Source organism: Gambusia affinis, linkage group LG17 (genome assembly GCF_019740435.1).
Source record: "Gambusia affinis linkage group LG17, SWU_Gaff_1.0, whole genome shotgun sequence".
Taxonomy (NCBI): Eukaryota; Metazoa; Chordata; class Actinopteri; order Cyprinodontiformes; family Poeciliidae; genus Gambusia; species Gambusia affinis.
Window position 1 is genome coordinate 12559216 of NC_057884.1, and position 16517 is coordinate 12575732.

Sequence of the window (16517 nt, forward strand, 5' to 3'; positions counted from 1 at the left end):
TCAAATGCAGTCCAAATAACTTTAAAGAAGTGAAGCACCGTTTAATTTAATCTTGAGTAAGGATCTCAAATCAGAAGCTTACTTCCACACTTCTATCTAGCCAAGGTGAACTGAATGTGAGTAGTGTCCTACAGCGTTGACAGTGCAGTGTATTAACTCCCCATTGACTGGAGATGCAATTTAGTAGTTGAATAGCCCTCATCACGACACCTGCCTCAGAGAAACCTTGGATGAAGAGTTATATCATCCCTGTCAAATACCACTACTGGATTTTTGCTCATAATACCAAGCTTGAAACATAACAAAAAATAATTATTGTTAATGTTTATGCTGCTCTTGATGACATGTCAGACTAATGTAACTAATGTGAGTAATTCTCTACAACTACATTTTCTTCACTTCAGAACGAGGCGTCCTAAAGTATCAGCGAGGAAGATGGGTCTGCAGAAAGTGTGGGAGTGGTGTATTGGCATCATTCAGATGACCTCCCTGCCTTGGAGGATTGTTATAGGTCGATTAGGCAGATTGGGTCATGGGGAGCTTAAAGGTGAGTAAGTGCTCAGAATAAAGTGTCCTTTCTGGTTAAAATTTTTGTTGAGTTATGGCTAGTGAAAAAAATACTTCATGCCCATCTGGATTACTTAGTTTTAATACCAAAAATACCAAAAGGTTTGTATAAGTTCTGCCTTTTGAATATAACATTTTACTTTATTGGCATATAAAACAATAGAAAAATGCAATAATGCAACATTTACACCCTATTTGGTTTTTATTATAGAATAGAGATCTCTTTCTTTCCTTCCATGCTTTATGCATTTCTTTACTTCTTTTTTCTTCCTTTTGTCTCTATTTTTACCATATTTAAATTTAGCTTTAATAGATATATTTGTGGGAAAATATCTTCCATAAAGTCATAGTGAATTAAGCATATTTCAAAATTTCAATAATGAACAGAGAATTAAAAAGAAAAAAAAATAGGAGAATATTGCAATGTTACATGAAAAAATATGGGAAACTTGCTCTCACTAAGTCCATCTTTGATACTAGAGGCCATTTGGCTTTCTCAATGTAAGATGATATTATGGAATATAATGGGAGAAAAAGACTTCTCACTCAGTTTATCTTCCAACTAGACTGGAGTTCACTCCTCGGGGAGCATTCCCTCCAATCAATTGGACGGCAGCTGAGGGAGGCTTGTCGTGTGTGTGGGATCTCAGCTGCTGATTCTCCCTCCATCCTCAGTGCCTGCTTGGTTGCCATGGAGCCCCAGGGCTCATTTGTGATCATGCCAGGTATGTAGGAACTGCACAATAAATGTTCCTTTTTTCATTGTAACTAAGGAATCCAGTGTGCTTTAATAGTGAACGTAAAGTATAAGTTGTACTCAGTTCCAAGTTAAGCTTTTTTTTCTTAATTGTACCAGAGAATCTTTGTTTTGATTTTTCATTTTAATGCCGCATTTTGTACTCTCTGTGCTCTTGCTTTTGAGGGTGAAATCCCTCTAAAAATGGACCATTTCATTTGCAGCATTGCTCACCTTTAACATGTGCCATTATTGCACATGCAGAAATGCACAACATAGAAAACATCACTATCATATTTTGTTTTTTTTCTGCCTCTAGATGCGGTGACCATGGGCTCTGTGTTTGGACGCAGCAATGCTTTAAACCTACAGACGTCGCAGCTGAACACACCTCAGGATGCTTCCTGCACACATATCTTAGTCTTCCCAACTTCTGCCACCACTCAGCTGGCTCCCAGCTCCTACCCCACTGAAGACAATAATGGTAATAAAGTATAATGATATAAATTGTGCTAAATGTGACTGAAACAGGGATTAATCTAAGCTCCTGCGGATAGTGATTTACATTCTGATACTCGAAGTCTTGTCTGCTGTTTGTTTCTTTCTTCAGATGACATGTTCCCTGATCTTCCCTTCCCTGACGAACTGGAAAACGATATTGGACATGACATGATGCTGATCACATCTCTTCACTCACCGCCCAACACCTCTCCTGTGCCCTCGCCTGGGTCACCTTCAGGGATTGGAATGGGATCACATTTTCACCATACCAGGGTGAGTCAGTTATACAAATAATATTTAAGTGAATAGAATTTGTACATGATCCCTAGGAAAAACACCAACTATTGCCTACTAAAAATAAATACGTTCCCCATAATTTAGAAGACTTTTCACATGTTTCCAAAGGTTTCTTTAACAACACTTTAATGGGCTGTAATGTGCTGTGTTACCTTGTCTTAGAGCATATATTGATTAAAATGTCATTTGGAATTAGTTTAAATCTTCAAAGTGAACTTGTTTATTTTGTGTAGCAATAGTTCAGTTACATGCATGGGAATTAGATGCCGACACAGAGGAAGCCAGAATTAAAATTACTCTGGAGGTTATGGAGATTTTCCTCAGTTTATTTATACACACCTGGTACATTTGTAAACACAAACTGTGTAACTTCAAGTGAGTGTATTTTGAAACCTCTGCATCATACTGTAAAGATTAAAATTCATAGTACGGTAGTTTTGTTAGACACTTGATCTCTCAGTTTAATAACAAAAGCTTACAAAAGTAGGCCATGCCATCATCAATGGATAAATAATGGAAGAGGTGAAAGGAGGTCCTAATTTTTCTAGTTCTGCTTTGTGTCTGTAGAGCCAGGGAGAGCGCCTGCTGTCCAGGGACAACCCTCCAGAGGAGCTGAAGCAGCAGCCGCTGGCTCTGGGCTACTACGTCTCCACCGCTCAGGCAAACGGACTTCCTCACTGGTTTTGGGCATCTTGCCCACAAGCTGAGAGCCAGTGTCCACTTTTCCTTAAGGTACTGAAATCATAATGTGCAGGCTGTTGGGGGGGCTTTCGGGATTGAGCTTTTACATGGTCTCCCTATGAGTGCGCTGGTTCTCCCCGGTTACTCTGGCTTTATTTCCCTTAGGTATTTCCCTATATATGATTCTTTGCCCTGGGAAGTTAAAATATGCAGCCTTTTTTTTTTCTTTTTTTTTTTTTTTATTTGAATCAGCATTTGACACTGTAATTTGATTCTTCCCTCCAGGCATCTCTCCACCACCATATCTCCATAGCTCAGTCAGATGAGATCCCGTCTGACAAGACCAAGCGGACCCCTCACCCCTTAGACTCAAAGACCACCTCTGATGTCTTAAGGTAAATATATATCACAAACAGCACTGTCTAGATTTTAAACTATGAAATAAACTTTAATATTGTCAGAATTTCATATATGTCTAGTGATGTAAAAACTGAATATTTCTCTTACAGGTTTGTGTTAGAACAGTACAACGCCCTCTCCTGGCTGACATGCACACCTGCCACACAAGACCGTCAGTCCTGCCTGCCTGTCCATCTTGCTGTCCTGGTCCAGATGTACAATGCCATTCTGAACTTACTGTAGCTTTGTGGACCAATGGGAGTCTACAGTTTTTTGTGCCTCTTTATGACCACCAGAGAGCACCAGTGCTCCTCTGTTGCTTTGAAGTAGACAGGGATTTCATGGGCAGGGCTGAAATATGGAGAGTGAGGTCAGTAGTGACTCTGATGGTGGCGTGCAAAGAGCAAAACGGATGGCTCCAAATATGCTCACCCAAAAAAAGGAAAAGCATCACGGGCATCGCATAAGCATCTGAGGAATGGAGTTCTGGCTGTGAATACGGTCATCGGAGCAGGACAACATAACTCCATACTGCGCAACCAGCAGATTGCATGACAACACAAACACATGGATTCTACAGTTCTGCACTGGATTTGCAGCTGGTTGCGGAAACTTTTTTGCCTGCGGGGGGAGCAATTTGATGCCACTTTTTTCCTCACTTTCTAAAGTGTTGCAGATACACACGCAATGGAAACTATTTGACAAAAAAAAGATGTGTTATTTATATTGTAAGGCCTACATTTACAAAGAATTGAGACTTATTTTTTAATATTTAAAACAATGAAAGAAAGAAACAAAGCCTTTTTTCCCAAGTGACTGATAATTGTCATGGGATGCAAAATGAAATGTCAATTTAATGCAATTGTAAAAATGCCATATTTATACAGATTATATCATGTCTTAGAATTTGATATATATGAATCTAAATAAATATATATAAATGTAAATACAAAAATATATATTACCTCTCGCAAACAGGCACTTAATGATGGAGATGGGGTGGGCAAAGCCAACCCTTTAGAAGTGCACACATTAATGATGCATTTTTGTCCTTTTTTTTATTTTCTTAACTTACGGACATTTTTATTTAATGAGTTTAACTTAAATTGATGCAGAAAATACAGTATGCTGTATATTTATAAGGTATTCATATTCAGCCAAAAAAATAAATGATAAAACTTGAAATAGGAAGTAAAATTTGCTGATAGTTCAAATTGATCAGATATTTTAAGACTGACCCATTTATTTCATTGGCTTTCCTAGATGATGTCAAGCAAACCATCAAAAAGGCTCAGTTTCTTCCGCCTCCCTCGGTCTGCTATTTGTTAGAGTCTAAGCATGTTTGTATATACACATTTCAGATTGTTGGGGGGTTATTTTTGCTATTTTTTAAGAGCTGTACATTTCATGATGGTTGGTTTATTTTAAAGTAATTCATATCATTTTTATGATTATTGTTTTTTCCGCTGTGAGTTTTTTGAGACATATTATGTGCAAAAGTCATTGAATTCCAGCCAGTTGCCAAGTAAGCGTACACACATGTACAGACAAGTGCAAAAGTTTGTTACATCTGTCATCACTTTGAATATTAAACAGATTACCTTTAGTGGAAGTGATCTGTTACTTTTACACTCTTTTTTTAGTAAATTATTAAAACTCTTGAGAATGATGCTGCGTTCAGTGCTTCTTTTTAATACATGACGTTTGTTTATTGTTTTTCATTTTGAAATTTACCTTTTGAAGATCTACTTGCCTTGGGACAGATGTTAAAGTGTTGGATCATATACGCTGAAATATTGTTGCAGGAAAAAAAGGGAATTTATTCAATATTCCAGTTATTTTTATTGAAAGAAGAGGGTTGTTAGTCTTGATTTATAAGAACTCAGCGTTTCAGCATTTTTTTAATTTTCTGGAGGTTTATTCTAAATTAGAGGAGCATAAAAACTGAATGCTTCTCCATGTCTGGTTCTGGTTCTGGGAATGCAAAGTAGATTTGAACCAGAACACCCGAGTGGTCTGGAAGGTGGATATAACGACAAAAGTTCTTGATGCCAGAAATTTCCATACACCAAATAAAGACATGTACACCTTTCTTTCTCAATGTCTGAAGTTACATCAGACCAAACATCTCTTGTATTTGGTCAGTTAGAATTAACACATTTATTTCTATTTGTTATGCCACAATACTGAAAGTATTTTTTAATGTCTCATTACTTAGAACTTTGTGTACCGGATGATTACTTAGTAACCGTCCTGCACATAAAGTTCTTCATCCGAATTTTAGTACAGTGATGATCAATTTTAATTCTTTATCAGAACATTGTGTACCAGATGATTACGGAGTAATCATCTGGTACATTTGGTTCTCATTATTTTTTATGTTTTTCAAATAATGATGAAAAGTTTAAGTGATGAAGTCACGGCTTTGGAAACGCCTGATAGGCCAACTGACACATTTGAGTTAATTGGTGACACACCTGAGGGTTTATTATAAGGTACCTCCTCAGACATACTTCCTTCTAGTTTGCTATGATGGGAATTTGAAAACAAATCATCAATATCAAGAAGAGATATTTGTGGTGGACTAGTTCATCATGGGGAAGAATTTTCGGATGCTTGAAGGTGACGCATTCATTTGTTCAAACAATTATATGCGAGTCTAGACATGATGGGAATTTCCGGTTACCACAATGCTCAGGAAGTAAATAATATATTTTGTCCAAAATGTGCTAAAATCTAACTCAGAACAAAAGCCAAAGATTTTGTGAGGATGATGACCAGCTGATGCTGGTGAGACAGTGTTACTACTCCGAAAGAAAATTAAAACGGCAGATTGCAGTTTGCCAAAGCATGCAGGGACAAAAACCTTCCTTTTTGGGAGAAATATCCTGCGGTCTGATGTGGAACTGTTTGGCCATGAGGAGCATTGCTGTATTTGTAGGGAACATTGTGAACCCCATTCCAACTGTGAAGGATGGGGGTGGCAGCATCTTGTTGTGGGACTGGAGCATTTCAAAAAGAAGATAGAATCTTGAGGAAAGAACATTATGGAAATATTGAAGCAACATCTAAAGATGTTAGCCAGCCAGTTAAAGATTGGGCGCAGATTGGTCTTCCAAATTAACAATGGCCCTAAGCATACAGCCAAAGTGGTTAGAAGTAGCTTGAGAACAAAGCATCAACATTTTGGAGTGGTCACCAAAAAGCTCTGGTCTCAGTCCTATGGAGAAGCTGTGGGTAAATTTTAAAAGCTGTATGTGAGCAAGACGACTTACAAACCTGGCTTAGTTACAGTACGTGACAAGAATGGGACAGAACTTCATGGGCATAAAACATTTGACCCTTTTCATACAGGCAACCGGCAATGCTACCAAATTCTGAGGAAACGTATGTAAACTTTAGATTTTTAAGAAATTAATAAATCAATCTGACATTCCATCTCTCAAATTTATGCCTTGTAGCAAACAGAAATAGTTGTAATTCTGACTGACCTAAAACAAGAAACTTTTTGTCTGACCTAATGTTAGACAGTAAAAAAATACAAATTTAAAAAAGCTGCATGTATCTTTTTATTCGGCGTGTGTAGACTTCTGGTTTAAACCTTATGTTATTAGGGCCTGTTATCAATTTGCCTTTTTTTTATTTGTGTAAAAAGTTGGAATGCAGAAACAACCTTTGCAAAAGATCAATATTTACTGATAGTTTGTTAGAGCAAACAAAATTGATGAACGCCACTACTGAGGAACTCTTCCTACTGTCGTTGGTCTTTCTTGTTCAGCAGGATAGTATTAACACGCAGCTGGCTCACCTCAGGAGCCGATGAAATGCCTTCTGATTCAGCTCCCACAGATCAGCAAGCAAACTTGCAGGAAACTGCATGTTGCAGTAAAATTAAATACTGACAGCCAAAATGTTCTCTGTGGATAAAATCAGAATAGGTACAAAATAGGAAATGAGGTAAGAGTAAGTTGCTTGTTATGTGTAAGAATAATTTTATGTGTGCATGTATGTGAGCTTTAGATGGTTGTTGGAGTATGTTATAAAAATTTGAAAACATTAAGGACTTTTGAATTAGTTTATTGTGCAAATGTAATGACTCTAAATGATGTCCGCCTCAAAGAAGGTAAGAGCTGTGTTCCCTTTGTGTGAGCAGGGAAGAATATTTACGGATGAGTGGAAGCAAAAAAAAAAAAAATAAAAAAATCACTTGTTAAAAGGGTTTTATTTGCCCATCAGGGTCAAGCCGAATCATTGAGTGAATATTGTGTCTCTAAGCCACCTAAAAAAGCTTAGTGGACAACAAAACCAGACAAAAACTATGTCTTTGAGGGACTGGGCAGCTCGAGGACACTATGACTGAAAAGGATTGGCTAGCTGTGGAGTAAAAGCCACTGAAGAGTCACTTGTTGTGGTGGGCCTGTCTAATGGCCATCACAACTGAAGGAAGTGGACTCTTTAATTGACTGCAATGTGTTTTCCACAGATAACCTATTAGACCACGGCCATTCACCTGTAATGTGGCTTGCCAAGTGCTGTTTTGCTGCCAAATGGCCTACAGACTGGACAATTTAGGCCAAGGGCCGCCTTGACATAGCATTGGAAACACAATTAGAAGTCAATTACATTTTACAAGTGCATCTCTCCTGCCAACAGTGCACTACCTTAGACGTCAAGGTTCTTCAAAAAAAAAAAAAAAAGAAATCTTGGATCAATAGATTCAACTCAGTGTCCATGATGTGGCTCAGCAAAGAGGGAAAGCGGAATTAATTTCTTCTTGAAGACATTTGAGACTTGAATAGAAGCTTTAGTGTTACACGCAATACATTTTAATGAGTGCCTAAAATAATACTTGACAAATCTCAACAAGGTGCACCTCCCTAAGCTGACAGTTATTGTTGAATATAAAAGAAAATGCATGAAATGAAATGAGGAACCCTGAAAGATACAAGAACTATTCTGTGTAAAATTGCCTCAAAGGACAGCAGCTTTCATGCTTTTATATGAAACACTTCCTGTGTATAGACAGTTCGATTTGGGATACTGCCTAAAGGTCTGGCATAGGATATGTGACACAGCTTGGGTGCTCTAAACATTAGATCTTAAATTCTGAAAATTTGACCATTATTTTAATGCTAGATATTGTGGGTCAAAAACAAAACAGCTGATATTATTACTGACCAGCATAATAGCAGATCTTAATGAACGAGCACAATCATTCCTTGTTGTCTGACTCACAGTTGCGTTGGTTGAAAAGAATACCAGAAAATAGCATAGAGCAAAATGGTCGCATTTTAGAGTTTACTGAAATAGCTTATGATGTGTCATTTCAAAAAGCTTTGTTATGATGCTACTTGTAATTATCATGGTAATGTAAATGCATGTGTTGACAGATTTGAGACTCAGAAAACAGCTCAAAGGTTGGTGAAGGGACAGAAACGTCACTCTGTTGATCCATCTTTTGTGTACATAAATTCTGCAGGGCCTCACGATGCACTTTGCTATTTCCTCTCCTACCAAAGCAAAACCAGCTGACAGTAGCTTCACGCAAATCAAGCCTTCTAATCCTTTTAAAGTTACAGGCCAGGGAATAACACACACTTTATAACTCAGTGTGTTGCTTTCTGTCTGGTGTCTGTCATTGAAGCCTTTATTCAGCAGTCATGTAGGGGGGTGGACATCGTGGTGGGTCCTGTATCGGTGACCTCCTGTGTGCCAGTCAGGTCAGGAAAGGTTCACTGGTCTTAGAGAAAGGTGGGTGGTAGAGGTTACGATCCTTACCTATATTTTAATGCAACATTTTATCTGATTTATTTCAAAATGATCACGTTTGTTGTTGAAATGTCACCCTGGAGTGGGGAAATGTGTTGACTTTCATGTTACTTTAATCCAACTCTTTATCATAAGCTGCATCCATTTTCTCATCACCGCTGACCAGCTTCCCTGGGCCTACTGAATTATAATGGTGCCACCACCATCTTGAACACAGTGCTGTGAGGTTGCACTAACTGCACTGTCTCCAAGATGCAGTTGTTTTTTTTTACAACAGAAAAAAAACAGAAATATTTTTTTTACAACAGAAATAGAATTTTGTGGGTCAACAAGTTACATTTTTTGTCTCATTTTTATCCACCTTTGCTGTGTCTGTTGCTTATTGTTGTCCTATCAGCAGATCCTGTGGAACTCTGAAGCTTCCTCCAGAGTTACACTGGGGATCTTGAGTCTTTTTCTGATTTTCTCAAAGCCTTACCTCAAGTAAATTAAACACTAATGGCCTGTATTTAGTAATGAAGTACCTTATAAAAGCAATTGTTTGCAATGGATTTTATTTGGGGGTTTGAGAGGATAGGCACATGAGTGCAAATACAATCCAAAGTCTGGATTTTTAATTTTAAAAAATTTTTAAAAAACTTGCATCGTGTTTCTACCTTTTCACAATGTGCTACTTTGTTCTACTGCATAAAATCTTAATGGACAGCATTGAAGTTTGTGGTTTCTGTGTGACAAAATATCTAACGTCTAAATGTGGATAAATACTTTTGCAAGATTGTATGGACCTTATGACACTTTTTCTTTAGATTTCACAATTCTAACTTCTGAGAATTTTTGGGTCCAGTAAAACAAATGTGAAAGAAGTCCTACGAGATTTATTGCATCATTAGTCCTGTTCTATAACACTCAAAATTAAACCTTCCCCTTTGTCTCACTGTGGAAAAAACGTCACTCAACTTTTTCATGTGGAAAACATAGCTAAAGACAAAAAACAGAATAACACAAAACCCCATATGCTCAGAGATAATTTAATTTTACTTTATTGTTTTCATCGCTGTTTTTATTTGTAGTGTCACAACAAAGACTTCATATATTTTATTTTTATGTTGCAGGTCTTTCATTTGTGCAATTAGGCATTGTGTGAATGAAAACTGTAGTTTCAGCTCATGAAGTAAGGATAAATTTTAAAATAAAGACGCTGTCCGAACCTCAACAGAACACCACAAGCACTTTATCCTTTCTGACTGAATCTATCATTTTGGCATATATTTGGACTCACTGCAATGCTAAAAAGCAACACCACTCGTTTTCTGTAGCTTTCTAGTAGACACCTAAATATTTTGTTCCAAAACTGACAAGTATTGTTATGTGAATCTATTTATGTTAAAAGAAAGAGGAATAAACAAATAGGCAAGAAACAGCAACACATGCATAAATAACACCAATGACATCCCTGAAAAGAACAAAGTATAAATTTAACATAAGATGTATTTAGTGGTAACTGCAGCACAATATAAAGTATATCTGTAAATACATGAATCCAAACACCTATGAGTGTGTGTGGGCGTTTACTTGCGTGTGTGTGTGTGTGTGTGTGTGTGTGTGTGTGTGTGTGGGTGTGTGTGTGTGTGTGTGTGTGTGTGCCTCAGTGCACTCCATACAAATAATTAACAGCGGGTCTGAGAACCCACAGATCTATTCCTAAGGAACCGAGGTAGAAATGCAATAGATAGGAGCAAAAGAGTCTACGAGTTTTATACATAGACATAAGTATCACCACAGGAACATCATGACTATAGTGAAATATGGCAGTGCCACCACTACACTTTGGGTTTACTTTTCTTCAGACTGAGCTGCATCACGTTTCTAAGTTAAAATGAATTATGAACAACCCTTAATTCTGAATGTCATGCTGCCAAACAGGATGCAGCAAACAATAACAACAACAACAACAACAACAATAAACAGACTTGTTTGATTAACAAGGTTTTAAAGATTTTAGGTCTGGATGCATGTTTCAGGTTGGGGCTTTACTTTTGTCTTTTTTATCTTTCATCATCACAAAAACCTGTGGACTTTTCAAATCTACTTTACTCTTTTGAGACATGGTATGTTTTTACAAATCGATGAGATAAGCCTTAATTATGTTAAGCACTCCATTTTAAATTTGGTCAAATAGTGCTGATATTCTTTCCTTACTTTAATTAAAGGACTTAATATATCTTTCCCTGACGTTAGCTCACTGGCTGTTCTTAGGCATCAATGTTGATTTTAATTAGTGACTCTCACTCTCCTGTGCTTCTGTGGTAGAACAACTCCATCCAAGTAAATCCTCGGCCATCTCCCAGATGGCTCCAAGAAAAATGTGCCTCTCAGAACGGCTCACACTCAAGCCAGAGAGCCATCCACAGCTTTTGTTTAAAGGAGCTCCCATTGAAGTGACAGAACATCTGCCAACTCAGCACGGCCACTCTTTAGAAAACATCTGATTTTGTCTGGAAGTGCTTCCCATCTCTAGCCTTTTCCCATTTGCATAAATAGTTTTCGCTAGAAGGGCCTGAGAGGAACATGCTAGAAATTACAATTTTGCTTCCTGTAAATCTCTTGATGCAGCGTATTACATCCTTCAGGCCAAACAAGAACTCCACTTAACACTTTATCCAGTGTAAATAGAGGAAGATAAAAGCTCTGCAGACTTCAAAGGGGTTCCTCTTTTTCAAACCATCAAAACACAGGGGGAAAAAAAGCAATCTGTCGTTTACGTTGAATATAAAACTATGAGGAGCATTAATCCACTTGATGACTGCGTGCCACAAGCCCTTCACAAAGGGTAGGTGGGAAATCTAACATTTTAAGAAAACCAAAAATAATAAAATAAGTTTTTTTTTTAAATGAATGACTAGATTTTTGTTATTAATAACCACAAATAGACTGCAATGATATAGAGATTTCTTAGTCTTGCTCTCCTCTCAACATTTTAATATAAACATTAACTTTTTGTATGTTTTACTGAAGAAGTAAAATCAGTGGCACAGTTTCATGGACCAGGCTTATTAAAGGCAGGAATATGAAAAAAAAATGAAGCAATTTCAGTGTTTTGTACCATAAATGCTGCAAGTTCCAAATAAAATGCTGACTAAGCAAGAAAATAGGACACAATGATACAATGTTTTTTTTAGACTTTTAATTAAAATAGCAGCACAATGGGTTCTGAAAAAAAAAATGCTGAAAAAAGAAATAGGGAAGATTGATTTGTGGGGTTGTTCAAAAATGCTAATGTGAACCAGCTCGACAGGAAAAAACATTCCAGATGAAGCCGTAAAAGAAGAATAGTCAGGTTGTGTCAAAGTCTACAGCAAATGGAGTTTAAAAGGAGCAGACATTCAACTCTGAGAAAATATGTGTCTTTGGAGATTTTATTGATGAACCTCTAAAAAAAAAACACTTTACAACAATAAAAACAACAAAACTGATTACATTTCTTCTAAAAGCTTAGACAGAGTGTTAATGGCCTTAAGTTCAAATACTTTTTCAATTATCTTTTGTCTCATATTTCCAGAAGTAGACCATTTTGTTTATTTCCTGTTAATCACTTTGCAGTTTTCAATTTAATGTAAAAAGTGGTCATACACAAGATAGTTACTAAATAAACTTTACTTTACTTTTGATATCTAAAAAATAAGACTAAGAAGCACCAAGTCCTAATCAAATATTGTAGATTAAACTTTTGAAAAACAAAACCCACCAGGTGCTTCATAAAAACAGCAGAAAAAAGACATCCCTGAGCTCAATTCTTAATTTTTACTTACTGTACTGAACAAAGTTTGATTGTTTTTCAATGGAGTGATCAAACATCAGCAAGCTGTGGTAAGACAACTTCAGCATTTAATTTTACTTTCTTTAATGAGCCTTTTGTTTTATTTGTTTTAAAAATAATGATTTTCAATCAGAACTTGCCTCTATATAACTCTCAAATATTACCCAACTTTGGGGTAACATATATTTAAATCAAGATAGCTTTTGTTGGATTATGTTATTGTTTTACTCATTGTGGAAACTTCGACAGTCTAAGACTAAGCTTGGACCAACTGAAGCTTCTCCCAATATGATAACCTTTTATAAAACATTATAAAAGGTTATAACATTCAGTTTTACATTATCACAGATTTACTTTTCAAATAAAAATACAGGAAAAGTTGATTTTGTGCCACCTGGGTAGTTGTTCGCGGCTGCACTAGAAACGAAGCTGTGTTGTGATAAAACAGAATTTATACTTCAATTGTGACCTTTCTGTTGCTTTTATGTATGTGCAGGGAGCTGGCAGCTGCGTGTGTTGAGTAAGTGTCCCCTGTTTTCTGCTTAGAATAGGGAGACTAGTGCATGTGCTTTTTATGCTGGACTACACTGCATTTGTCCTGCTCAGGAAATTGTCAGAACGACCTCGGAACATGACCTTCTCTTTAACATAGGAAAGCTCTAATCTGTCCCACCACTACTAAAATATGAATGCATATATTCAACATTACAGCTATGTTGGAATTCCCCCCCCAAAAAAAAATTACCATATTGTTACTTTTATTTGGTTCTACAGACAGTTTTATAGAACGAAACATCCACTCAATTTTGTAGCCAAGCGGATTTTTACTGCTCACAAATAATTTTAAACTGTTTCTTACAGTTCTGCTCTTTATGGAGTGACACAACTACAAAAAATTATTATTAAGTGGTTAATGATTTCTGGCTACCTTCTCAAGTAGACCACCTGCAGTGAGGTTTTTTTTTGGGTAATTTCTTTGAAACAACAATGTAGCAACGGGTAATAAGCCAATAAGCCAATATTAAAATAATATGGGGACATAATAAAATGTAGTAAAATTAAATCGCAATTTCTAATGCAGTAATATAATGTTTTGCCAGTAGCTATGTAACACACGTAGGTCACATGCCCTCTGCTCTCTTTCTGTACACTCAACGATAGCTTCTGAATCTATTCTAGAGCAATTATATGAATATTTCACCATACATTTATCCATTCATGACATTATTACATGTATAATCCAATAATCCAATAAACAGCATTCTATGTGAAGTCGTCTCACAAACACAATATGGCTCAAAAACATTAAAGATTCAGCAAAATGCACTGAAACTGCCATAAAATATTTGATATCTAAAGTGGAAATTTACATTTTGTTGTATTTTATTACAATATTGGTTCAAAAACATTATTTTGTTATTTGCACTTTGTTTTTATTTATTACATTTTAAATGCCAGACATTATTATGCTTTTGTTTATTATTATATATTTGATTGTTACATGGAGTTACCATAAAAAGAGTGTTTTTCTGGATTTGAAATATTGCCAAATAGGTAAATTTGCCTGTTTTGTAACCAAAAAAAAAAGTTTAGAAGCCATTTTTAGCACACTGATCAGAATTCGAAGCAAACAGTAATAAAAAAGGGGGAAATGTGGGACTCTTTGCTTTCTACTGTAGTACAAGGTAGTAACTGCTTGCTTCTCTTAAAAGGATTTAAAACATTTTGGTACGATGGGATATTTGAGTTGTTTTGAAACAGTAACTATTTAAGATTTTATTATATCTTGATAGAGTTAACTTGTCAATGTCCAATTATATCTTTGTAACAAAAATAACACTACAATGGACTAACAGACATCTACGAAGCAAACACCAAGGCCTTTTATGTGCCTGAACATCTTTAGCATATTTTGGGCCCAACTTTTTTGCTTTGTCACGTCTTCTGTTACAGAGCTGACAGCCATGATAAAATCTGTAAGATTGTAACAGATGTTTTGCCATTGAGCCTCACGTCACAAACATATCAAAACCCTCCTGTTACTTATTATGAATGTTTTTTCTTTTTTTCAAAAAAAAGAGCTAACATTTAGCAAACTCTTCCTTTACTCCCTTTTCCAATACAAAAGCATATAAAAGTGTTTTGCTGATTCTCAAAACCAATAAGCCATTCAACACTTCAGCCGGCCACTTGGAATGACGATGAGGCCTATCAACGCCTCTGAGATGTAAAACATGGCCTCTCCAGGCTCATTGTTTCATTATTTCATTAATTATTTGACCTAATTATCAAGAGGAGGTCCCACTCAGCAGCTATGATTGTCTGAGGCATGTTTGAAGCTGCTGCTGAAAAAGAAGGCAAGCAACAACAGCACACCTGTGCTATGAATTTCAATGTTTCCTACGCTGATAGAAAACTGCCACTAACACTGGTAATTATACACTCTTGCTGATGTTGCCTGGAAACTGCAGTGTTTTCTTACCAACAGCCTAATTGTAACTGTACTGCTGGCCACCGCATTTATCGTATTTAATGCACGTTTATAGCACAATAACAAACAAATGCACTGTTTCCTGATTTGCAAAAGTCAGAAATGTTTATTTTTCCTTATGTTATGTTTACATTGTGTGCATCATTTCATGGGAGGAAATCAAGCGAGCGTTGCAATTTGACTTGTACAAAGCGTCAATGAAAACATTTTCAAAGCCTATTCAATCCCTATTGTAGTGTCCTTCATGCCCACAAGGGAGAGTTGTAAGTCAATGTATGAACTGCTTGTTTGAACTAATCCTGCAGGCAAAACATATAATTTTAGATCCTTCCTCTGATTTAACTATCCTGAGATCTAGGCAATAATTTGCATGCCATGAGGAAGAATTCAAGGCTCTCAAATATGCTCCAACACAAAATTATTTCTGTCAGTTTCTTAAAACAGGAAAGATTTGTCATGAAAGCTGAACACAAGCATAAAGCTCAATTTAACCACTTATTTTCTTAATGTAAATTTGTACAGAATTGATTATATTTCTTTAAAGTGCTGACACAAATTGTGCGGTCAATGTAGCTTGCAAAAATTAACAATTATTCTCTCTTTCATTTGCAAGTACAACTTTTGACATATTTTATTGTGAATTTGTCTGATAGATTAAGAAAACTAATTGTGAACCATGCAGCCCTAGACTGAAATCTTTTTTTTTTTTTTTCTTGCCTCAGTCTTGTGGAATTGCTCAATTCTAGTTTGAACTTTGATTAAGCCATGTATGTGTTCATTGTCCTACGGGAAGGTGAACCTCCAATCAAACCTCTAGCTGTTTTTTTATTACACGATTGCCCTGTCATTATCTCGATCCATTTCCTGAACAACTCTTACGAGCTTCCTAAGAAACGTCTCCCCACAGAATAATAATGCCGCCACCATTTGTCACCAGGACAATTTGTGCATATGCCAAAAAGTATAAGGTTTTATCTTGTTGGGCCAGAACACCCACTTTACATGTCTGTGGTGTGCTTAAACAAGATTTCTTCAGCAGTAGTTTTCTTTCCTCTTACATTAAAATCAGATTGGTCAGATTCTCCCACCTAAGCTGTGGATTCTCAGCAGCTCCTCCAGAGTTACCATGAGCACCTTGGCTGCGTTACTAAATAATATCCTCCATGCCAAACCTGTCACTTCATCTCAAGAAGTTTTAAACACAATTCATAGAATTATGAGATCTGAACCTGACTTAACCCTGATATATATTGGGATCA

General features: G+C 36.5%; 1 protein-coding gene across 2 annotated transcripts in view; it reads left to right on the forward strand.

The window, feature by feature from the left end:
- LOC122819478 (mediator of RNA polymerase II transcription subunit 13-like) overlaps positions 1-4850 on the forward strand; it is a 95241-nt gene extending 90391 nt beyond the window's left edge. For both annotated transcript variants that reach the window (XM_044096235.1, XM_044096234.1), the window contains exons 25-31: positions 405-547; positions 1134-1292; positions 1623-1787; positions 1914-2077; positions 2669-2833; positions 3068-3177; positions 3292-4850. In XM_044096235.1, the coding sequence (XP_043952170.1) occupies positions 405-547; positions 1134-1292; positions 1623-1787; positions 1914-2077; positions 2669-2833; positions 3068-3177; positions 3292-3424 (1039 nt within the window). In that variant the 3' untranslated portion in view covers positions 3425-4850. The remainder of the gene's footprint in view (positions 1-404; positions 548-1133; positions 1293-1622; positions 1788-1913; positions 2078-2668; positions 2834-3067; positions 3178-3291) is intronic.
- The last annotated feature ends 11667 nt before the right edge of the window (positions 4851-16517 follow it).